The sequence below is a fragment of the Microplitis mediator genome, chromosome 10, assembly GCF_029852145.1.
Source record: "Microplitis mediator isolate UGA2020A chromosome 10, iyMicMedi2.1, whole genome shotgun sequence".
Taxonomy (NCBI): Eukaryota; Metazoa; Arthropoda; class Insecta; order Hymenoptera; family Braconidae; genus Microplitis; species Microplitis mediator.
Window position 1 is genome coordinate 18,728,109 of NC_079978.1, and position 23,909 is coordinate 18,752,017.

Below are 23,909 nucleotides of genomic sequence, written 5' to 3' on the forward strand. Positions count from 1 at the left end.
TTTAAAAGTGTTACCTAGTACAAAAATCGATATTATCAACATTTATTAAGTGTTACTTTAAAATCAACACAATAAAGTGTTGAAACGATAGTTGAATTGTGTTATATAAAAAATGTCTTCCTTCTATTCACGCGGGAAGCGCCATTAAGCATCAATTTTTCTTGGTTAGTTATTATTTATGTGACATTGATTTTATTTCTTTTCAATTGGACATAAAAAAATTAAGTTAACAAAGTTCATGATTCGTATAGTTTAAAAAAAAAAAATATTTAAAAAATTGCGTCTGTAGCTTTTTTACTTTTCTACATGCGCATATTTTTATTTTTTTTTCGTAATTGATTTGTTGATAAAAAAAATCGAAAATTGTTAACTGTCTGCTAACTTTAAGATCATGTTTACTATCACAAAATGATTCAGTTTTAAATAATAATTGTTGACACTTGTGATAACCTAAAAATAATCCATGGTACAAAAATAAAAGTATTGAAGTTACTTCTTATATTACTCGAATTTTGTGTTGAAATTTTAATACAAATTTTGTGTTGAAATTCAACACAAATAGTCTGTGTTGAAAAATAACACAAATATTGTGTGGACCGTTTCTAACACACAGATTGTGTCGATTTTAACACAATATTTTTTACTGTGTAATAATAATAATAATAATATTATTATTATTATTATTATTATTATTATTATTATTATTATTATTATTATTATTATTATTATTATTATTATTATTATTATTATTATTATTATTATTATTATTATTAAAAAAAAATCATGTTCTTAAGTAGGGTTCGAACCTGCATCCCTAGGCACGGTACAAGAAAAATAATAATTATTATTTAAATTGTTATTATTATTCGACGCCTGGTTTGAATGTAATCCTGTTAAAATGGGACAAAACTCCACTATTTACAGTCAAACCAGGCGTCCAGTTCATATGGTATATTATAGAGCAGGCTCTCCCGTGACCACTCAATTTTCTGAGAATTGTTAGAAAAAATTACAGTTTAAACAGGTCTGAATTTTCGACTCGGGGTGATCTGTTGTTTTAGAAAACAATTGCGTTACGGGCAGACAAAACTAGATTAATTATTGAACTTTAATAAATATTAGTTCTGAAAATTTGCAAGGACTAAACTAGATTAAATCATGGACTAGTAATATTTTTATTTATGGGCAATATTTATAAAAAATATATTAAGTTACAGAATTGATTATGTTTTGTTTACTATTTATTTAGTGTCTTTTGTTTAAAAATGTCGCCAGTTAATGAAAGTTTGACAGCTTTATGTTTTAGTTGTCTTGATTGAATATTTATAGTATTGAATAAAAGTAATAAAATAACTCTTAAAATGTCAAGAAAATTTCCTTATTTACTGGATAAAATCGAAAATATTTTGGCATTAGAAACCATCAAAATTCTTGTAACATCTTATTACGGAAGCGCATTAGCATCTTTCAAATATCAAGAAAATTAAATTAAATTTATGAATCTATATTATTATTATTATTATTTATATTTGTAAAAAATCCTGTTTTGATCTAAAAGCGATTAGAAATAGACTAAAAATTATAGTAAATAAAGTCTGTTTTTGACCTTAAAAACAATTGAACACATACCATGAATTATAATAAAAAAGTCTGTTTTTAGTCTAAACGCGATTTAAAACAGACTAAGTATCATACGAAAATAAGTCTGATATTGGCCTAGATAAGGAATAGTACAAGCAAAAACAGATTAAATTCTTATATAAAATAAATACGATTTATAAACTTAAATTCAAGAAAGAATATTTGAATTGATCATTTATTTAAAAACAGATCTAATTTTTTGACCCGGGGTAAAATGTAGTAAAAATACGTTTTGAGAAATATGTTGTTACATGGAAAATCCAGTTTCATGAAAAATTAAAAGGCGAGTGGCGTTCGGGTATCATCGACCCCAGGTGCACCTGTTGCTGAGCTCTCTCAAATTTTCAGGTATTTTATAGAGTTTGAGAAGTAGAATAAAACATTCAATTCATAAGAAGGTGAATATATTTTAAAAATTCCAAATTTGATTGAAGCCGGTTGGTCTCCATACATACGGCGAGGGCCTAAGATGTTCATCGACTGACTGGTTCCTCTGGATTTTCATCCAAAGTACAATGAAATATAAAAATTAAATATCGCAACATTGCATCTCAGGTTATATACTCTGACAAACACCATCGCGATGAAATTCGTGGAATTTGGATAAAATTTTTCCAACGGAATGTCCGAAGACCTAATTGTAATAATATAGAATCAACGGAAACGTTACAATGTTTTAAAAAGATTCTTTTTTTACTCAAAATTCACCCATATTTTATAAGCCCTAGATAAACTTTCTTTTTTTACTATCGTGAAATAATGAAAAATTTTTGTAATAACAAAAAAATTTGCAACCGGTATTCTAAAAGCCACAACAAATAATTACTCGCTTAAGTGGTGCCGTCATGCCCCAGTCTCTATATTTCTGTAAATCAATAGTTTACTAATAAATGAAAGTGGTTTGCAGTAACAATCAACTTTAAACGTTGCAAAAAAATATATACATCTATTCGAAAAGAAAATATGTAATGACTAATACTTGTGGTGAATATTTTTGAATCCTGTAGCGCCCAGTTCTAGGCAAATATTTTTTTAAGACAATTTTTATGATTAATGATGCTGGGAAAAAATGAATCTTTCAATTATTCATCTGTAAACTGAATACTATGTAATATAAATATATTTGTTTTGCTATAATAAGTATATGAGTGTATGCCAATGCATTATACGTTTAATAATATGCGTCATATACTTCTCGAGGACTCATTGGCGCGCAAAAAAAATCGAAGAGATCCTCACGTATGAACACGTATCCTTAACAACTAATGAAGTAGATATTTCAGCGAATGATACTATTGAGTTGTCAGTTATGAGCAATAAGTTGAAGTGGATGGACACGAATGCTATATGCACCTGAAGATCGGAACGTTTTTCGCACAGCGAAAATATTAAAATTTGTGTGATCTGACTGCTTAAGGGGTGGTTCCGGTTTGGGGTGGCCTAAGATTTTTGGCCGACATACCAGCATCTTTATGAGAAATATCTCAGTAATCTAGTCATCAAGTAGATTTTTCACTTTCCAATTTTTTTTTTTTTTTTTTTTTTTTGTTGCCCGAAAAATGTTCCGATCTTCAGGTTCATAAATGCTATTTTAGCATTCACGCAGAAGAAAAAGATTTCTTGGCGCGAAAAAATTTATCTTGCGTGATAAAATTTTTTGCATTATGAATTGAAACCGGAAATTTTCTTGGAGTGAAAAAAAATTTTATTAAGACCGGAGAAAATTTTTTTGGGGTGAGATAAAATTTATTGCGCTAAGAAAATTTCCGTTTTTATTTCAGAATGCAAATTTTTTCGTGGTCCAAAATATCTTTTTTTTCTGTGCAGCGATTCAATTTGTTACGCGATTTATTTAAAATTGCAGCAATCAATTCTTAATAAGAAGATTATTTGAGAATTTTCGAACATTCTATAATTTAAAATTTTGATTGCATTGAAATCGCGTTGAAAATGTGGGGTAAAATTTTTTTTTTGAGTTTGTTTGTGAATTTCATTGTGTGTGACAATCTTCTTAAAAGTGATACAGCACCAACAGATTTGGAAATTTTTCACAATGAAACGGTAATTCATATTTTATACGCACATACATATGCATTATTGATTTGTTTGGTTATATAATCTGTCCGATTTTTAAACAGAAACAACTACTTGAGCTGTGCTTTCCTGATAAATTGAACCCTGCGGTAATAACTGTTGACTTGATTGACATCATGTTCGAAATTTCAATAAACGAGGTGGTCAACGCGTCCATTGTAACAATCGATAATGATTTCGAGTCAAAAGTGATGAAATGGTACTATACAAATCATCCCTCGTACGTTGTATCAGCGGAGTCTGATAGAAAACTAAAAGCTCTTCTACACGAAATAAAGTCGACGATTATTTGGAGCGTCGAGTCATTGGTTTTCGTTGTTGGTGAAAACTGTGGAAAGGCAATGAAAGTACTGAGAATGGTGTGGGACATTGAAGCCCTTGGATCATTTTACGTTTGTCGAGATCAAGTCAACAAAACTACGATGGTGTATGCATTTAACCCCTACACTGATAGAGCGCCGGAACCGTGGACTAGAGTTAAGAAAAAAACGAGTGATAATCGATGGACATTGTATAGGCAGACATTTAAAAACGGTAGGTTTCTGCAATCGATTTATTATTATTTTGAAGTTAAATGTTGAATTTTTTTTACAGATTCGGAATCGTGTCAAAGTTATCATTTTGACAAAACCCGAATTCTCGACGGTTATCCAGTAAAAGGTTATGCACGTGCTTCAGGACTATTAATTAAAGATAATCCATCAAATGAATTTAGACCTGAAGCATTCAGTAGGCAAATCGGAAACCCATATTTCGTTTTTGAAAACATATTTTCAATGTTAAATGTCACACCGGTGATGCACTACAATTTCTTCAATGAATTTTACTCACATTCCAACGGAACTAAAAATTTATTTAATAATAATACTTACGATGTATGGATAGATTTAAAACCACTCGATCTACTTTATTACGAATATCTCGATATTATTCCTCTATACTCGGAAGAAGGCTTCATAATAGTAACAAACTCGCGTTCTATTCCGATCCTTGACCAAATTGTAGACAATATGTTCAGCTATCAAACTATGATAGCGTCAATAATTATTCTAATTAGTATTTTTATACTTATTTTAGTCAATAACAAGTTTAATTTTATCGAAACCTTATTCGATATCTTGTTGCTGGTATTGAATATGGGGATGAGAACACGCATAGAACGTTTATTCATGCGTATAACTTTTTTATCCGCATCTTTATTTATGTTGATGTTTAATCCGGCATTAGAGGGTCAACTCATGGCTTTGCTGGCAAAACCGAATTACCGGAGCGTTAAAAATTTGAATGATTTACATTCACATAACTATAAAGTTTTTCTCGACAATAGAATCCGCGATTTTATAGCCGACACAGGAATATGGTCAAGTGATTCTGATAAGAAATACTTGTATGAACAATTTATGTATGATTGGAGTAGATGCTACTTTGCCATTATAAGAGAATATTCAGATCCGATAGATAATCGGGAACTTGGAATAAATTTAACATCAGTTACGAGAGATTCTTTAGCTGCTTGTATATTTGCTTACGAGTTCCGTGATTATGCAATGGACAAGGATTTATATATATCGAAAGACTTATTATTCAAATCGTACAATGTGTTTATGAGTCGTAAACATTGGAGTTTGAAAAACAAAATCGATAAGGCAGCAATGAATCTTTTTGAATCCGGTCACATTGATTACGTCGAACGCTTTGAGCGTTATAGAGAAATAACTAGAAAAAAGAAATTACGTGCTAGAATCGAATCATATAAAAGTGGATTCGATCAATTAGAGTTCGAAGATTTTCATATAGTTTATCTTTTCATTACATTGAGTTTAATGTGGACAGTCACTGTTTTTATTTTTGAAATACTGTTCAAAAAATTAACGGAATCATCTGACAGACGCTTACAAAAATCAGAAATTAGACGAATTAAACTACGGCGAAAATTAGCATTGTTCAATAAACAAACTGCTTTTGCTGAAACACGGGTTTAATTGGACGGATTTTTGCAATAACGTCTTAATTAACCTTATAAGTTGAGACGTTATTGCAAAAATCATTCCAATTATTTGTATTTTTGTTATATTGCATGACTTTTGTAAGACTATACTCATTTATTGATTTTACTCAATTGTCATTTAAGTAATTAACAGATATTTAAATTACTTATCAGAGATGGTTTATAAACAGAGTCCCTCAAATAATTAAGTCGAAGTTTTGAATTATATTAATCTAACATTCTAAATCCAATTTTATCAAAAAATTAGTAAGACGATTTTCTAAGTATTCGATATGCAAAACATTCAATATTACCAAATTACAAACTGTTAAAATTTAGCTTTCGAAAAAATTATTTAACTTTTGACCATGAAATTAAATAATTTTAGATTTTTATTCTATTAATTTACAAAGTTGTAACTCCATTTTCTGTCTTTGAACTGAGTATTTAAATAATGCGTGTTGTGTTGTTTGACATAACAGAGTGTATCTCAACTTGGCTAAGAATTGGCCCCTTTATTAATTGATCCTAATAAAGGCGCCGCCGGAAGATAAACTCGGCCTTCCAGAACCGGAGTTGTTAGTTTTGAAAATCAGGGTCGTCGAAATTTGATAAGAGTGAGGAAGGATGAGGAATTAAATTTATTTAACACAAAATTTCAGAAAAATATAAATTTACTTTTCTTCATCACCCACACAATTTCCCACCGGGCTTAATTCGACTTCTCATTATTTTATCAGTCCACCGGACTTATATTTAACTTCCAAACTAATTGACGAGTCCACCGGACTTTCCAATAATAGCCACAGGCCTGATCCCCTTGATCCTTATTTTCTTACAAACTGTCCCCTGGACTATGGTTAAAATTGGGCCCCCAGGACTTTTTTAAATGGCCACCGACCTTGATCCCCTGGATCTCTAATTGAAATATTTCCACTGGAAATAATTCTCACACATTGAACTATATTTTGTCCTCTAGACTATTTTCACACATACATACACACACACGTTGTTTATTTATGAACCAATATCGACTAGATTTAATTATTATAATTTTTCATTAATGATTTTACTTAATTCATTGCCGCGTTCAGATTTCACGTAAATTTTCTTTTGGATTTATTATGTAACCAAAATACTAGATTTTACACCTTTCACTGGATAGCACTTCGGACGTCTTCCTTCAACTCTCTAGGTCTTTATTTGGGTTCCAGTCTCCAGGATGAGGTTTACGGCAAATGGACATCCGTTTCACTTGTCGACTCAACCGACTCTCCCCGTTTCAGCTACTGTCCTGTGCTTATTTACCTTCAACTCAGTCATTTTCGGCAATTATCGGAAAATGGCCTTTCCACTTAATTAATTTTGGATCAGAAGTCCGAGCTTCTTTAATTAGCGGCCCCGGGGACAAGTCAAATAACTTAAACGGGTACTCATTAGGGGCTACGGCTTAAGTAACTGACCAGCCGCGGAAAATCATGATTTTCCCTGATAATAAATGAATTTCACCCTTCACAGACTTACGTATTTATTGATCGATATTGTGTGACGTTAAAATAATTGGCATTTGAGTAAAATATATACAGCTTGAAAATTATTGATCGCTTATTGGCACAAAATTAAAAAATTTTTATGTTTTTGATGGAATAAAACCGATGTAATTTTTGTGAGAACTGTTCCTTGACGTGTGATTTTGACAACAACTTTATAAATATATATATATATATACATATATATTATTATGGCAGAGAAAAGTGTTTTCCGCTTTTGTTCTTAAAAAGTTTGAGAATGATAAAAAAAAATATCACTACATTTGAGCTGAAATTTGTAACTTTAGAAAGTTTCCTCAAGAATTTTCATAATCTAAAAAATATTTAAATCTAGTGTTTCATTTTCTCAAATTTATAATTTGGAATAGCAAAAATTATTACATATAAAATAAATCATCTCCTTGCAATTTTACCTAAAAACATGATTTTTATGGAGACGCGTAAAAACTATCAAGTTTTCAAAGCTCAGAACGAGGAGAATTTTTTTTTTATTATACCCTCATAACTTTTTTAAGCGTGAGCACATTCTATAAGTTATTAAAAATGACATATCTATTGTTGAATTATGAAAATGTATCAAATTTAATACTTTTTACCTATTAAATAAAGAAAAAAAAAAACGAAATTTGTATCAATGTTGTGATGAATGATTCCTTTAATTTAAGTTAAGTAAAATATTTTCAGATGAATTAGTATTTCAAAATCCTCCAGGGACCTGAAAGTCATGGTTATTTATTATTTTCCGTATGTGGCATGTAATGTTGCGTGCATATATTTATTTATAATTTGTCGGCAATATATAGGTCAATATATAATTTTTTTCCTAAAAATCAATTGGCTCCAATGGCAGCATAATGCGCAGTTTTAGGAAAAAAGTAAGACTATGAATAGGATATAGCATAAATAGTTTGAAATAAAAGCTGAAACATGTAACGCATCGATTGACAAAAGGACACGTATCCTTTCCTATTTCCCACTATATGTCATTATTTTTTATATTTCTATTTGTTTATTTATTCATTCTGTCGTTAGTTACAGCTAAAAAGTCAAAGAGAATAGACGCACGTATTTCGCAGATCATTTCGCGATTAAATATTTAACTTTATTACAAACAATATTTTGATAATGATGATGTTCTTAAAGTTTATTTTTTTATTTTTAATAATTGTAAATTTCGTCGACTGCGATGACATCGAGGAGTCTCCAGAATCAACGGATCTGTCAGTTTTGCACAATGATACGGTAATTAATCTATTATTAATTATAATTTAAGTAGAAGAACAAGAAGTTTGGGCTGAGTTAAACATCATTTTTATGAGAGACAAAATTTTTTTTCCAAATAGTTAGTTACAGTTCGTAGAAACGAGTTGGGCAAGTTGATCAATGCAGTCGATAGTAGAATTTAGAATTTTCCGTAACAAAAAAAAATTTTTCAACTTCCCGCTAAGAAAATAGAAAATTTTCAAAAATTCGGGAAGATATTGGTTTCGGTCCGATTTACGAAAATCGAATTTTCATCAGATGGCGACGTTTTGAGGTCCTAGAAAGCTATTCTGACTAATTTCAAGATGATGTCCGAGTGTATGTATGGACGTACGTACGTATGTAAATACCTGTATCTTTTGAACGAATGAACCGATTTAGAACTTTAAGGTTTCATTCGACGCGGCTTGTCAATATCTCGAAGCCGTAAAAATTTGAACTTAATCGGTAGGGTGCCTTCAGAGATATTTCAAAAATAAACATTTTTCAAAACGATTTTTTGGATAACTTTTAATGTGCTCGATGGATTGGTTCCAAATTCGACTGGGCTCGAAGCTTTATAAGCCGCGTCGAATGCCATCTCAACCATCAAAATAGGTTCATTCGGTCGAGAGAAACCGTTGTCGAAAGAATTAAAAAAAAAGTTTTTTTAATTTTTTTTTAAATATCTCAAAATCGACTGGATAAATCAATTTCAAAATTCGATCAGCTTTAGAACTTGATAAAACGAGTCGATTGCCACCTCAACCGTCTCAATCGGTTTATTCGTTTGAGAGATATCGTTGGAGAAAAAATGGTAAAAAACTATTTTGTTCGAAAAGAACGGCATACAAAAGTATTTTTGAGCCCGAAAATGGATTCACGACAAAGTTATCGAGCTCACGCAGCTCGAAAACAGCGGGAAGTTTTAGGGCTGGCCCGCAGGGTCAACCGATAGACAGAATTTTCAAGTGTTTGTTTCGCTGGAGAATTTAAAAAAGTTGATTCGAGTGAAATGAACCCGGTTTTAAAAATAAAAATCTGGAAAACGGTTGACCCTGTGGGCTAGTCCCGAGACTTTCCACTGTTTTCGAGCTTCTTGAGCTTGAAAAAAGTGACATTTCGTATTAACCGAATAATTGATCATTAAATAATTTTTTAAATATACTAATTAATTTTTTATTATTGCGGATAGTAAATTGATAAGGCATTTTTAATAAATTAATAATGATTTTAATTGGCAAAAATAAAAATTGAGATTTCGATCGTCAACTGAGAAAGCATATACTTAAATAATTTTAATAACATTTTTGAATATTTAAAACTTTCAAAAGCAAGAAAAATTGTATGTAAGGCGATAATTGCTCATTTGGTACTTATACTAACATCCCAGAGAGCGCTTCTTTCAGTTGGCATACAATTTCCATGCTCCCATACCGTTAAATAAAAAGCAAGCTCTCAGTAGCCTAATTATAGATTTACAAGTGGTTGATGACGAATATGTTGTAAAATTGATTATTGTATTTTTAAACAGAAACAACTACTTGAGCTGTGCTTTCCTGATAAATTGAACCCTGCGGTAATAACTGTCGACTTGATTGACATCATGTTCGAAATTTCAATAAACGAGGTGGTCAACGCGTCCATTGTAACAATCGATAATGATTTCGAGTCAAAAGTGATGAAATGGTACTATACAAATCACCCCTCGTACATTTTATCAGCAGAGTCTGATAAAAAACTAAAAGCTCTTCTACACGAAATAAAGTCGACGATTATTTGGAGCGTCGAGTCATTGGTTTTCGTTGTTGGTGAAAACTGTGGAAAGGCAATGAAAGTACTGAGAATGGTGTGGGACATTGAAGCCCTTGGATCATTTTACATTTGTCGAGATCAAGTCAACAAAACTACGATGGTGTATACATTTAACCCCTACACTGATAGAGCGCCGGAACCGTGGACTAGAGTTAAGAAGAAAACTGGTGATAATCGATGGACATTGTATAGGCAGACATTTGAAAACGGTAGGTTTCTGCAATCGATTCATCATTATTTTGTTATTAAATGTTGAATTTTCCTTACAGATTCGGAATCGTGTCAAAATTATCATTTTGACAAAACCCAAATTCTGGACGGTTATCCTGTAAAAGGTTATGCAAGTTATTCAGGACTTACTATTCTCAGCGGTAATTCATCAAATGAATTGACACCTCGAGCATTCATATTTCAAATCGGAAACCCATATTTCGTTTTTAAAAACATTTTTTCAATGTTAAATGTCACACCCGTGATGCACTACTATTTGAACAATGAATTTTACCCACATTCCAACGAAACTAAAAATTTATTTAATAATAATACTTACGATGTATGGCTAGATTTAAAACCACTCGATCTACTTTATTACGAGTATCTCGATATTATTCCTCTATATTCGGAAGAAGGTTTCACAATAGTAACAAACTCGCGTTCTATTCCAATCCTTGACCAAATTGTTGACAGTATGTTCAACTATCAAACTATGATGGCGTCGATTATTATTCTGATTAGTATCTTTTTACTTATTTTAGTTAATAACAAGTTTAATTTTATTGAAACCTTATTCGATATCTTTTTGTTGGTATTGAATATGGGGATGACAACACGCATAGAACGTTTATTCATGCGAATCACTTTTTTATCCGCATCTTTATTTACGTTGATGTTTAATCCGGCATTAGAGGGTCAACTCATGGCTTTGCTGGCAAAACCGAGTTACCGGAGGGTTGAAAATTTAGATGATTTACATTCACATAACTATAAAGTTTTCCTCGACAATACAATCCGCGATTTTATAGCCGACACAGAAATATGGTCAAGTGATTCTGATAAGAAATACTTGTATGAACAATACATGTATGACTTTTTTAGATGCTACTATTCCATAACGAGAGAATATTCAGATCCGATAGATAATCGGGAACTTGGAATAAATTTAACATCAGTTACGAGAGATTCTTTAGCTGCTTGTATATTTGCTTACCAGCTCCGTGATCATGCAATAAACAACGATCTATACATATCGAAAGACTTATTATTCAAATCGTACAATGCGTTTATGAGTCGTAAACATTGGAGTTTGAAAAACAAAATCGATAAGGCAGCAATGAATCTTTTTGAATCCGGTCACATTGATTACGTCGAACGCTCAGAGCGTTATAGAAAATTAGGCAAAAAAAAGAAATTAACTGCTAGAATCGAATCATATAAAAGTGGATTCGATCAATTAGAGTTCGAAGATTTTCAAATAGTTTATCTTTTCATTACATTGAGTTTAATGTGGACAATCACTGTTTTTATTTTTGAAATACTGTTCAAAAAATTAACGGAATCATCTGACAGACGTTTACAAAAATCAGAAATTAGACGAATTAAACTACGGCGAAAATTAGCATTGTTCAATAAACAAACTGCTTTTGCTGAAACACGGGTTTGATTCGACGGTTTTTTGCAATAACGTCTTAATTAACCTTATAAGTTGAGACGTTATTGCACAAATCCGTCCAACTATTTGTATTGTTGTAATATTGCATGACTTTTGTAAGACTATACTCATTTATTGATTTTACTCAATTGTCATTTAAGTAATTAACAGATATTTAAATTACTTATCAGAGACGCTTTAGAAACGGAGTTCCTCGCATAATTGAGTCGAAGTTTTGAATTTCATTAATCTGAAATTCTAAATCAAATATTATCAAAAAAATTGGTAAAAGGATTTTCTAAGTATTCGATATGCAAAACATTCGATATTAACGAATTACAAACTGTAAAAATTTAGCTTTCGAAAAAATTATTTATTTTTTGTCCATGAAATTAAATAATTTTAGATTTTCATTCTATTAATTAACAAAGTTGTCACTCCATTTTCTGCCATTGAACTGAGTAATTAAATGATGCGTGTTTTGTTGTTTGACTTATAACAGAGTGTATCTCAACTTGGCTAATAATTGGCCCCTTTATTAATTGATCCCAATAAAGGCACCGCCGGAAGATAAACTCGGCCTTCCAGAACCGGAGTTGTTAGTTTAGAAAATCAAAGTCGTTAAAATTTGATAAGAGTGAGGAAGGATGAGGATTTAAATTTATTTAACACATAATTTCAGAAAAATATAAATTTACTTTTCTTCATCACCCACACAATTTCCCACCGGGCTTAATTGTACTTATAATTATTTTATCAGTCCACCGGACTTTTATATCTAAAATTTATCTGAATCCACCGGACTTATATTTAACTTATAAACTAATTTACAAATCCACCGGACATTTATGAATGACCACCGACCTTGATCCCCTGGATCGTAAATTAAAATATTTCCACCGGAAATAATTCTCATGCATTTAACTATATTTTGTGTCCCCTGGACCATACTCACGCACGCTCACACACATTCACACACACACGTTATTTTATTTTAATTCAATATCGACTAGATTTAATTATTATAATTTTTCATTAATGATATTACTTAATTCATTGCCGCGTTCAGATTTCACGTAAATTTCCTTTTGGATTTATTGTATTATGAAAATACTAGATGTTAAACTTTTCACTGGATGGCACCCCGGTCTTCCTTCAACTCTCTGGGTTTTCATTTGGGTTCCAGTCTCCCCGATGAGGTTTACGCAGATAGACCTCCGTCTAACTTGCCGGCTCGACCGACTCTCCCCATTTCATTTACTATCCTGTGCTTATATATCTTCAATTCTGTCATTTTCGGCAATTATCGGAAAATGGCCTTTCCACTTAATTAATTTTGGAACAGAAGTCCGAGCTTCTTCAATTAGCGGGCCCGGGGACAAGTCGAAAAACTTAAACGGGTACTCATTAGAGGCTACGGCTCAGGTAACTGACCAGCCGCGGAAAATCATGATTTTCCCTGATAATAAATGAATTTCACCCCTTCACAGACTTACGTATTTATTGATCGATATTGTGTGACGTTAAGATAATTGGCATTTGAGTAAAATATATACAGCTTGAAAATTATTGATCGCTCATTGGCACAAAATTAAAAAATTTTTATGTTTTTGATGGAATAAAACCAATGTAATTTTTGTGAAAACTGTTCCTTGACGTGTGATTTTGACAACAACTTTATAAATATATATATATATTAGACTGGGCCAAAAAAATTGGCTACTTTTTTTTTTCTTAGCTAAATTGAAAATATTATTCAGAATGACAAAAAAAAAATTTCATGAAAGTTTGAGCCCTTAATATTAATTTTAAGAGGTCTATCATCGCTATTTTTAATTTTAATCCATAATTTGATGTTTTACGTCAGAACTGCTAAAACATTGGAGTAAAAAAAAATCATTTTTATTTATTCTTATGTAGAATTAAATTCCCTACAAAAAAGGTCTGATTAAAAATTTTCGTCAGACAAGCCGTTTCCGATTAATTAAGCTTAATAAATTGAGATATTTTTTCGATTTAACATTTTTACTTTTGAATTTTGTAACTGACGAATCAATAAATATCTAATAAAGACCATGACAGTTTTTCGAAGGAAATTTAATGCTCTACAAAAAAGGTCCCCTAACATTGTTTGCTAAATTCACTCCTTCGAAAGTTATTCAAGGTTGAATTCGAGTCAAAACGATTTCAATAACGTGAATAACTTTCGAAGGAGTGAATTTAGCAAAAAATGTTAAGAAGCCTTTTTTGTAGAGCATTAAATTTCCTTCAAAAACCTGTCATGATCTTTTTTAGATATTTCTTGATTCGCCAGTTACAAAATTCAAAAGTAAAAATGTCAAATTGAAAAAATATATCACTTTATTAAGCTTAATTAATCGGAAACGGCTTGTCTGACAAAAATTTTCAATCAGACCTTTTTTGTAGGGAATTCAATTTTACATAAGAATAAGTGAAAGAAATTTTTTTACTCCAATGTTTTAGCAGTTCTGACGTAAAACATCGAATTATGAATTAAAATTAAAAATAGCGATGATAGACCTCTTAAAATTAATATTAAGGGCTCAAACTTTCATGAAATTTTTTTTTTGTCATTCTGAATAATATTTTCGATATAGCTATGAAAAAAAAAAATAGTCAATTTTTTTGGCCCAGTCTAATATATATATTAGTGTGGCAGAGAAAAGTGTTTTCCGCTTTTGTTCTTAAAAAGTTTGAGAATGATAAAAAAAAATATCCCTACATTTGAGCTGAAATTTGTAACTTAAGAAAGTTTCCTCAAGAATTTTTATAATCTAAAAAATATTTAAATCTAGTGTTTCATTTTCTCAAATTTCTAATTTGGAATAGCAAAAATTACTACATATAAAATAAATCATCTCCTTACAATTTTACCTAAAAACATGATTTTTATGGAGACGCGTAGAAACTTCAAAGTTTTTAAAGCTCAGAACGAGGAGAATTTTTTTTTATTATACCCTCATAATTTTTTTAAGCGTGAGCACATTCTATAAGTTATTAAAAATGACATATCTATTGTTGAATTATGAAAATGTATCAAATTTAATACTTGTTACCTAATAAATAAAGAAAAATTAAACGAAATTTGTATCATTGTTGTGATGAATGATTCCTTTAATTTAAGTTAAGTAAAATATTTTCAGAGGAATTAGTATTTCAAAATCCTCCAGGGACCTGGAAGTCATGGTTATTTATTATTTTCCGTACATGGCATGTAATGTTGCGTGCATATATTTATTTATAATTTGTCTGATCGATATGTATACGAGGTAAAACTTTCCAGGATCAATGCCGAGCATATTATTTTTTTCTTAACCCCTTCAGGGTAAAATTGACTCCGTCGTTGAAGAAGAGGGCATAGGTATTGATGTTATTTATGAAAAAACTACGCGGAGTGAAATCAAAAGAGTAAAAATTTGCGAACTGAATAACTGAGATATCGTGTACCATATTATAAATTAAGAGAAAAAAATTTATAAATTTTGAAAAAATAAAAACGTGTTTTTATTAAATATAAATCTGTTTTATCATTTAATTTTGGGATCGGACCGGATATGATTTGATATCAAATTTATATTGACATTAAAATATTAGAAAAAAGAAAATATAATTTTTCAAAAGTAATTTTTTTCGACAGATTTTATTTGAAGAAAAAAAAATCAAGTTTTGATAATTTTAACTAAATAAAAATATCTTACATGAATATTGCAAGATCTATTTGCTCAATTCTTTTTTGACGTAATAATATTTCATTTTTTTTCAAGTTAAATTAAAAATACAATAATAATTTATTATTTATTAAATTCATAAATTTAACACGGGCAATATGTGGGTCAATTTATAATTTTTTTTTTTAAAATCAATTGGCTCCAATGGCAGTATATTGCGCAGTTTTAGAAAAAAGTAAGACTATGAATACGAAATAGCATAAATAGTTTTAAATAAAAGCTGAAACATGTAACGCATCGATTGACAAAAGGACACGTATCCTTTCCTATTTCCCACTATATTTCATTATTTTTAATATTTCTATTTGTTTATTTATTCATTCTGTCGTTAGTTACAGCTAAAAAGTCAAAGAGAATAGACGCACGTATTTCGCAGATCATTTCGCGATTAAATATTTAACTTTATTATAAAAAATATTTTGATAATGATGATGTTCTTAAAGTTTATTTTTTTATATTTAATAATTGTAAATTTCGTCGACTGCGATGACATCGAGGAGTCTCCAGAATCTACGGCTATGTCAGTTTTGCACAATGATACGGTAATTAATCTATTATTAATTATAATTTAAGTAGAAGCACAAGAAATTTGGGCTGAGTTAAACATCATTTCTATGAGAAACAAAATTTTTTTTTTTAAATAGTTAGTTACAGTTCGTAGGAACGAGTGGGGCAAGTTGATCAATGCAGTCGATATTAGAATTTAAAATTTTCCATAACAAAAAAAAATTTTTTTCAAGTGTTTGTTTCGCTAGAGAATTTGAAAAAGTTTACTCGAGTGAAATAAACCCGGTTTTAAGAAATGAAAATCTGGAAAACGGTTGACCCTGCGGGCCAGTCCCGAAACTTGCCGCTGTTTTCGAGCTCCTTGAGCGCGAAAAAGTGACATTTCGTATTAACCTCCGAGAATTCAAGACATTTTAAATGATCCGTAATGACTGTCTTTCTAAGTTTTGCTCGCGATTATGCTCGATAAATTAAATGTTTTTGAACAGAAATTTATAAAAATGATCGATAGGAATTCCTCTTAAGAGTTACGTGAACTTTGAATTAAACCAGCGAGTTAATATATAAACATCTGGAAAAAAACGTCGGAAATAGTAATGATTCAAAAATTTTGATGATGGTGTTGTTTAAATTAACGAACCGATTGAAGTAATTCATGTAGCAATAAACAAACGCTATAATGCCAAAGAGCCGGTATAAGTTTTAGAACCTATGAGGAATTACAATATGTGTTATCCGAAGAAAACGAAGTGAATTGTTATTTTTTTAATTTTTCATCCTCGATATCTGGAACAATATTATGCTCCCCTAGTAGAAATGTTCAATTTTTTACTCGATTAAGTCTAGTATCTGGCTAGCGTTCATATCTAGTAACTGGCCAGCAATCTTATCCAGTAACTGGCTAGTGAAACTAGGTAAAAATTGGAAGTTGCGCCACCTATAACTGAATCGTAAACATTGGTCACACTGATGTTCTACTTATACTAGTGTATGTGTATGTTTATTTTTTCACTTTAACCTGTAAGTTGAATAATATTTAGTAAACATCAAGAAACAATACAAATAATTAACAAAAAATAAAAATTGTGTCTTTCAAAATAAAAATAATCGGTAATATATTTTAAAAAATGGATGAAGTTAAAAAAATCGACACAATAAACGAATTACAGTTGTGGGCAATCAAAACAAATACTCCAGATTGTCATCTAGACGAATTATTAAAAAAATTTTAATATTTATTTAAAATATATTAATAAAGATATTTTACAAGCTGTGGGAGTAATTTTAAGCAATGCAAAAGACTGGGAGGGAAATCGAAAAAAATAAATATTATTTTTATTGTTTTATGTTATTAATGTTTCTCGTTTTATATTTAAAAATATAATATAATAAATTAATAAATAAATTTTATAACTTTTCCGTGTATTATTATTATTATTATTATTATTATTATTATTATTGTTGTTGTTGTTATTATTATAATTTTTAATTGTAATAAAATCAATATTTAATACTCAATAACCTCAAGATCAACAAGAGTCGCCATGTTTTATTTGTTATCAGGTAAAACTGGCCAGTTACTAGACAGTTACTGGATATTATACTAGCTAGTTCCTAGCTTAAGTCTAGTTAAACTAGCCAGTTACTGACCAGATACTTGATTACGTTTCTACTAGGGTCATGCGAAAAATTTATATGCTGTATCATAATATTTACTACGCGCGAGACACTTATCGATAAGATTTAATAACAATTACTTCTATATATTTGTGATGCGGCATAACAATTTTTCATAAGAGCATAGTAATTTTTTGGATGCTTCCCTTCCTGTTTCAAGTTTGGTCGACAGCATAATAAAAATTGGTAGGTTTCGAGCCATCATTTTTCTCCGTGTAGACTTTAATATCAATCTATCAAGTACACTAAAAGTTATAAAATAAAAAAAATTTTTCAAAAAATTTTATTTTTGGAATATCTCGAAACGCACAGTACCGATCAAGTTCAATATTTCATAGCACTTTGGAATTAATTAACCGCTTCAAAGGCCACCTCAAAAAGCCAAATTGGTTTATTCGTTCATAAGTTAAAGAAAATTTACATACGTCCATACACACATACATACACTCAGACATCGTCCTAAAAATAGTCAGAATAGCTTCCTATAGGACCTTAAAACGTCAAGATCTGTTCAAAACTCTGTTTTCGAGAATCGGACCAAAACCAATGACTTCCTTTTTTTTTTAAATTTTCAATTTTCGCAAAAGTTAACAAAATAATTAATTTATATTAAAATCTAATAAAAATTGTAAAAGTAATTGATCATTAAATAATTTTTTTAATATACTAATTGAATTGTTTATTAGAGAAACCCCATAAGTCAAGAAAACAAAATTTTTCAGGAAACACAAAAAACTTTTTTTTTTAAAAACTTGACATTAAAATAATAAATAAATAATTGAATACAATAATGTTAGCGTCTCTGAAAAAGATTCCAACAAGATAAATTTAATTTTTAACTGAAACTACTTAAAAAAATTATTTAAAGTTGATTGACTTATGGGGTTTCTCAACCGAACGGATAAAAAGGATTAAAAATCATTGTTTTTTTAAATGTTTTCACTCAAATCATTTATTACACTGATAAAATGAAGTATCAAATATGTATTTGAACTCTGTAACTCAGAAATTACAAAAAATTATAATTAATTTAAACATTTTAATGAGTCACATAACAGTCAACAATAAAACAATATTTGAAATTAAATTCCCAAAAAAGCGCGAATTTTAAATAAAAAAAAATAAAAATTATTTCTGTAAAACTAAAACTGCACACGTTCATTTGAATCATTGGCTTATGGGGTTTCTCAATTAGATGAAATTCCTGTCACCCCGTTAATTGTTTTTTAAACGCTGATTTGATGCACATTTCGATTGATTTCTATGGAGGGACATCCAAAGAACCCAAAAATGAAAAACGCAATTTCGTAAAAAACATGACTTATGGGGTTTTTCAAATAAACGATTCAATTAATTCTTTATTATTGTAAATAGTAAATTAATGAGGCATTTTTAGTGAAATAAAAATTGAGATTTCGATAATCAACTGAGAAAGCATATAACTTTAATAATATTTTCAAATATTTAAAACTTTCAAAAGCCAGTAAAATTGTATGTAAGTCGATAATTGCTCATTTGGTACCTATACTAACAGCCCTAAGAACGCTTCCTTCAGTTGACGTACAATTTCCATACTCCCATACCGTTAAATAAAAAGCAAGCTCTCAGTAGCCTAATTATAGATTTACAAGTGAAGTGATTGATGCAGATATATTGCGAAGTTGATTATTGCATTTTTTAACAGAAACAACTACTTGAGCTGTGCTTTCCTGATAAACTGAACCCTGCGGTAATAACTGTCGACTTGATTGACATCATGTTCGAAATTTCAATAAACGAAGTGGTCAACGCGTCCATTGTAACAATCGATAATGATTTCGAGTCAAAAGTGATGAAATGGTACTATCCGAATCATCCCTCGTACGTTGTATCAGCAGAGTCTGATAAAAAACTAAAAGCTCTTCTTCACGAAATAAAGTCGACGATTATTTGGAGCGTCGAGTCATTGGTTTTCGTTGTTGGTGAAAACTGTGGAAAGGCAATGAAAGTACTGAGAATGGTGTGGGACATTGAAGCCCTTGGATCATTTTACATTTGTCGAGATCATGTCAACAAAACTACAATGGTGTATACATTTAACCCCTACACTGATAGAGCGCCGGAACCGTGGACTAGAGTTAAGAAGAAAACGAGTGATAATCGATGGACATTGTATAGGCAGACGTTTGAAAACGGTATGGTTCTGCATTCAATTTATCATTATTTTGTTATTAAATGTTGAATTTTCCTTACAGATTCGGAATCGTGTCAAAATTATCATTTTGACAAAACCCGAATTCTGAACGGTTATCCCGTGAAAGGTTACGCACATTATTCAGGACTTGTTTTACGAATCGGAATTTCATTAGAGGGGCATGCAAGTTACTCAGGACTTAATGCACTTGGCGCTTACTCATCAAATAAATTTACACCTGATGCATTCAGATCGCAAATCGGAAACCCATATTTCGTTTTTGAAAATATATTTTCAATGTTAAATGTCACACCGGTGATGAACTACGATTTGCTCAATGTCTATAAACTACATTCTGACAGAATTAAAGAAATATTTAATAATAATACTTACGATGTATGGATAGATTTAAAACCACTCGATCTACTTTATTACGAGTATCTAGATGTTATTCCTCTATACTCGGAAGAAGGCTTCATAATAGTAACAAATTCGCGTTCGATTCCAATCCTTGACCAAATTGTGGACAATATGTTCAGCTATCAAACTATGATAGCGTCGATTATTATCCTAATTAGTATTTTTATACTTATTTTAATCAATAATAAGTTTAATTTTATCGAAACCGTATTCGATATCTTGTTGTTGGTATTGAATATGGGGATGACAACACCCATAGAACGTTTATTCATGCGTGCTACTTTTTTATCCGCATCTTTATTTATGTTGATGTTTAATCCGGCATTAGAGGGTCAACTCATGGCTTTGCTGGCAAAACCGAGTTACCGGAGGGTTGAAAATTTAGATGACTTACATTCACATAACTATAAAGTTTTCCTCGACAATAGAATCCGCGATTTTATAGCCGACACAGAAATATGGTCAAGTGATTCTGATAAGAAATACTTGTATGAACAATATATGTATGATTTTAGTAATTGCTACTATTCCATTATGAGAGAATATGTAGATCTGATCGAAAATCGCGCAATTGGAATAAATTATACCTCAGTTACGAGAGATTCTTTGGCTGCTTGTATATTCGCTTACAAGTTCCGTGATTCCGCAGTAAATAAAGATTTATATATATCGAAAGACTTATTATTCAAATCGTACAATGTGTTTATGAGTCGTAAACATTGGAGTTTGAAAAACAAAATCGATAAGGCAGCAATGAATCTTTTTGAATCCGGTCACATTGATTACGTCGAACGCTTTGAGCGTTATAGAGAAATAACTAGAAAAAAGAAATTACGTGCTAGAATCGAATCATATAAAAGTGGATTTGATCAATTAGAGTTCGAAGATTTTCAAATAGTTTATCTTTTCATTACATTGAGTTTAATGTGGACAATCACTGTTTTTATTTTTGAAATATTGTTCAAAAAAATGACGGAATCATCTGACAGACGCTTACAAAAATTAGAAATGAGACGAACTAAACTACGGCGAAAAGTAGCATTGTTCAATAACCAAACTACTTTTGCTGAAACACGGGTTTAATTATTTGTATTGTTGTTATATTGCGTGACTTTTGTAAGGCTATACTCATTTATTGATTTTACTCAATTGTCATTCAAGTAATTAACAGATATTCAAAATACTTATCAAAGATGGGTTCTAAAGTACAGGGTTTCTCGCGTAATTTAGTCAAAGGTTTGCGTTTTAATCTAACATTTTAAATCCAATTTTCATCAAAAATTGGTGGAGCGATTCTCTAAGTGTCCGATGTGTAGAACATCAGATATTACCAAATTACAAACTGTAAAAATTTTGCTTTCGTACAAAATTATTCAACTTTTGACCAGAAAATTAAAAAAATAATTTTATTTTATTAATTTATAAAGTTGCATATTCCATTTTCTGCCCTTGAACTGAGTAATTGAATATTGCGTGTTCTGTTGTTTGACTCATACATCCGTTGATTGATATTGTGTGTTGTTTAAATGATCGATTTTTTAATAAGGTATATAAAATTTAAAAAATTCTTAATCACCCGTTGGCACCAAATTAAAAAATTTTTATGTTTTGGATCGGATAAATTAGATATAATTTTAATGAAAACTTTTCCTTGTCGTGTGTTTTCAAGATAACCATATAAGTATGTTTAGTTTTATACATATTAGAGTGGCTTAAAAAAATCTGGATAGTGGTTGGCCGGTTGTTTTGAGATTGCCATCTATAAAATGCTTTTTTCAAAATCTCGATACGATTATTTTTGACAAAGTTACAGCCTTCCAAAAATCACAAAAAAATTTCTAAAAATTTTCTGTTCCTTTAATTTATGGCATGAGTATATTTAATAGATATTAATCTTTTGTATGGAAGTTAATTATTTATACTTAATTTATCATCTATTCAATACTTGGTTTTTTGTATTTTTCATCAATGCGTTTAATAAAAAGCTCCTTGAGCTCGAAAACATCATTGTGAATACATTTTCGAGCTCTCCGAGCTCGGAAATACTTTTGTGTGCCATAGTTTTCTAAAAAAACATTTTTTAGCATTTCTTTCTCCCACAATGTCTCGCGAACGAATTAACCGATTTTGATGGTTGCGGCGGCAATCGACGTGTTTTATTAAGTTCTACAGCTGATTAGATTTTTGAATTGATCGATTCGACAGTTTCCGAAATATTCACGAAAAACAAAAAAAAAAGATTTTTTTTCATTCTTTCGTCGACGATATCTCTCGAACGGATTATCCGATTAAGACGGTTGAGGTGATATCCGAAAAAAACGAAGAAAAAAAATTTTTTTTTTTTCGTATTTCTTAAATATCTCAGAGTTTATTTGACTAAATGGTCTAAAATTTTTTGGAAAATCTAAGTTCAGAAGATATCTTTCGAATGCCGCAAGAACTATCTAAATCGGTTCATTCATCAAAAAGATATGAGAGGTTTACATCCACACACACACACACACACACACACACACACACACACACACACACACACACACACACACACACACACACACACACACACACACACATACATCGCTCTGAAAATGTCAGAATAGCATCCTAGCACCTTCAAATGTCGACATATGATGAAAACCCGGTTTTTGAAAATCGGGGTGAAACCAATAGCTTCCCGAATTTCCAGAAAATCGTCGATTTTCTCCGCGGGAAGTTATAGTATATTACACACCGAGGGAAGTAAAGTAAGAAATGTCTCAGATCACATGTAATTGTTGGCCGAGGCGAAGCCGAGGTCAACAAACATGTGATCTGAGGCTTTCTTATTTACTTCCCGAGGAGTGTATACTATTTTTCTCCTCGACGGAGGCGGGAAGCGGCAACTTCGTTTTGCACAGCGGGACGAAAGTTGACGCTTTCCGCCCGGAGGTGAGAAAAAAATATTATTTAAACTTATTAAATATGAAAATTAAGAAATAAAAAAATTCAGGCACCTACAGGATAGATCAATGAACAATAATCCGGCGATCAAAAATTTTTATAGCGATTTTTCAATTAGTTATCCATTAATTAATTAACAATTTTTTGTAGCACGAACATCAACATTGAAAGTGCGATAATTGTTAAACTATTAATCTGGGATTTTTTTCCTTTCATAGAGCTATTTTACAAAAGCTATATAAATTCGATATTATATAAGAATCTAGCCCTATTATCTCATACATTGTATATTGCATTATAATTAACCTATTGTTATATCCTGGCGGTCAAGCAGGGTCCGTTCTCAGCTCACTAGATTATTTTACTGACTTATAGTCTATTCCCAAAATAAGGCACCCTAATAACCAATTATTAGAGTACCTTAAGTAGATAATTATAATAACGTAAGAATATATTATATATCATA

The 23,909-nt window shown here is 30.6% G+C and overlaps 2 protein-coding genes across 2 annotated transcripts in view; one reads left to right on the forward strand and one right to left on the reverse strand.

Moving 5' to 3' along the window:
- The window catches only part of LOC130675696 (glycoprotein 3-alpha-L-fucosyltransferase A), a 67,586-nt gene that overhangs the window by 1,100 nt on the left and 42,577 nt on the right, over window positions 1-23,909 (reverse strand). The window lies entirely within an intron of this gene.
- On the forward strand, window positions 3,103-5,717 carry LOC130676393 (uncharacterized). The gene is made up of 4 exons (XM_057482544.1): window positions 3,103-3,128; window positions 3,469-3,702; window positions 3,780-4,269; window positions 4,330-5,717. Exons 2-4 carry the CDS (start codon window positions 3,592-3,594, stop codon window positions 5,715-5,717), a joined length of 1,989 nt encoding a protein of 662 aa, XP_057338527.1. The 5' UTR covers window positions 3,103-3,128; window positions 3,469-3,591.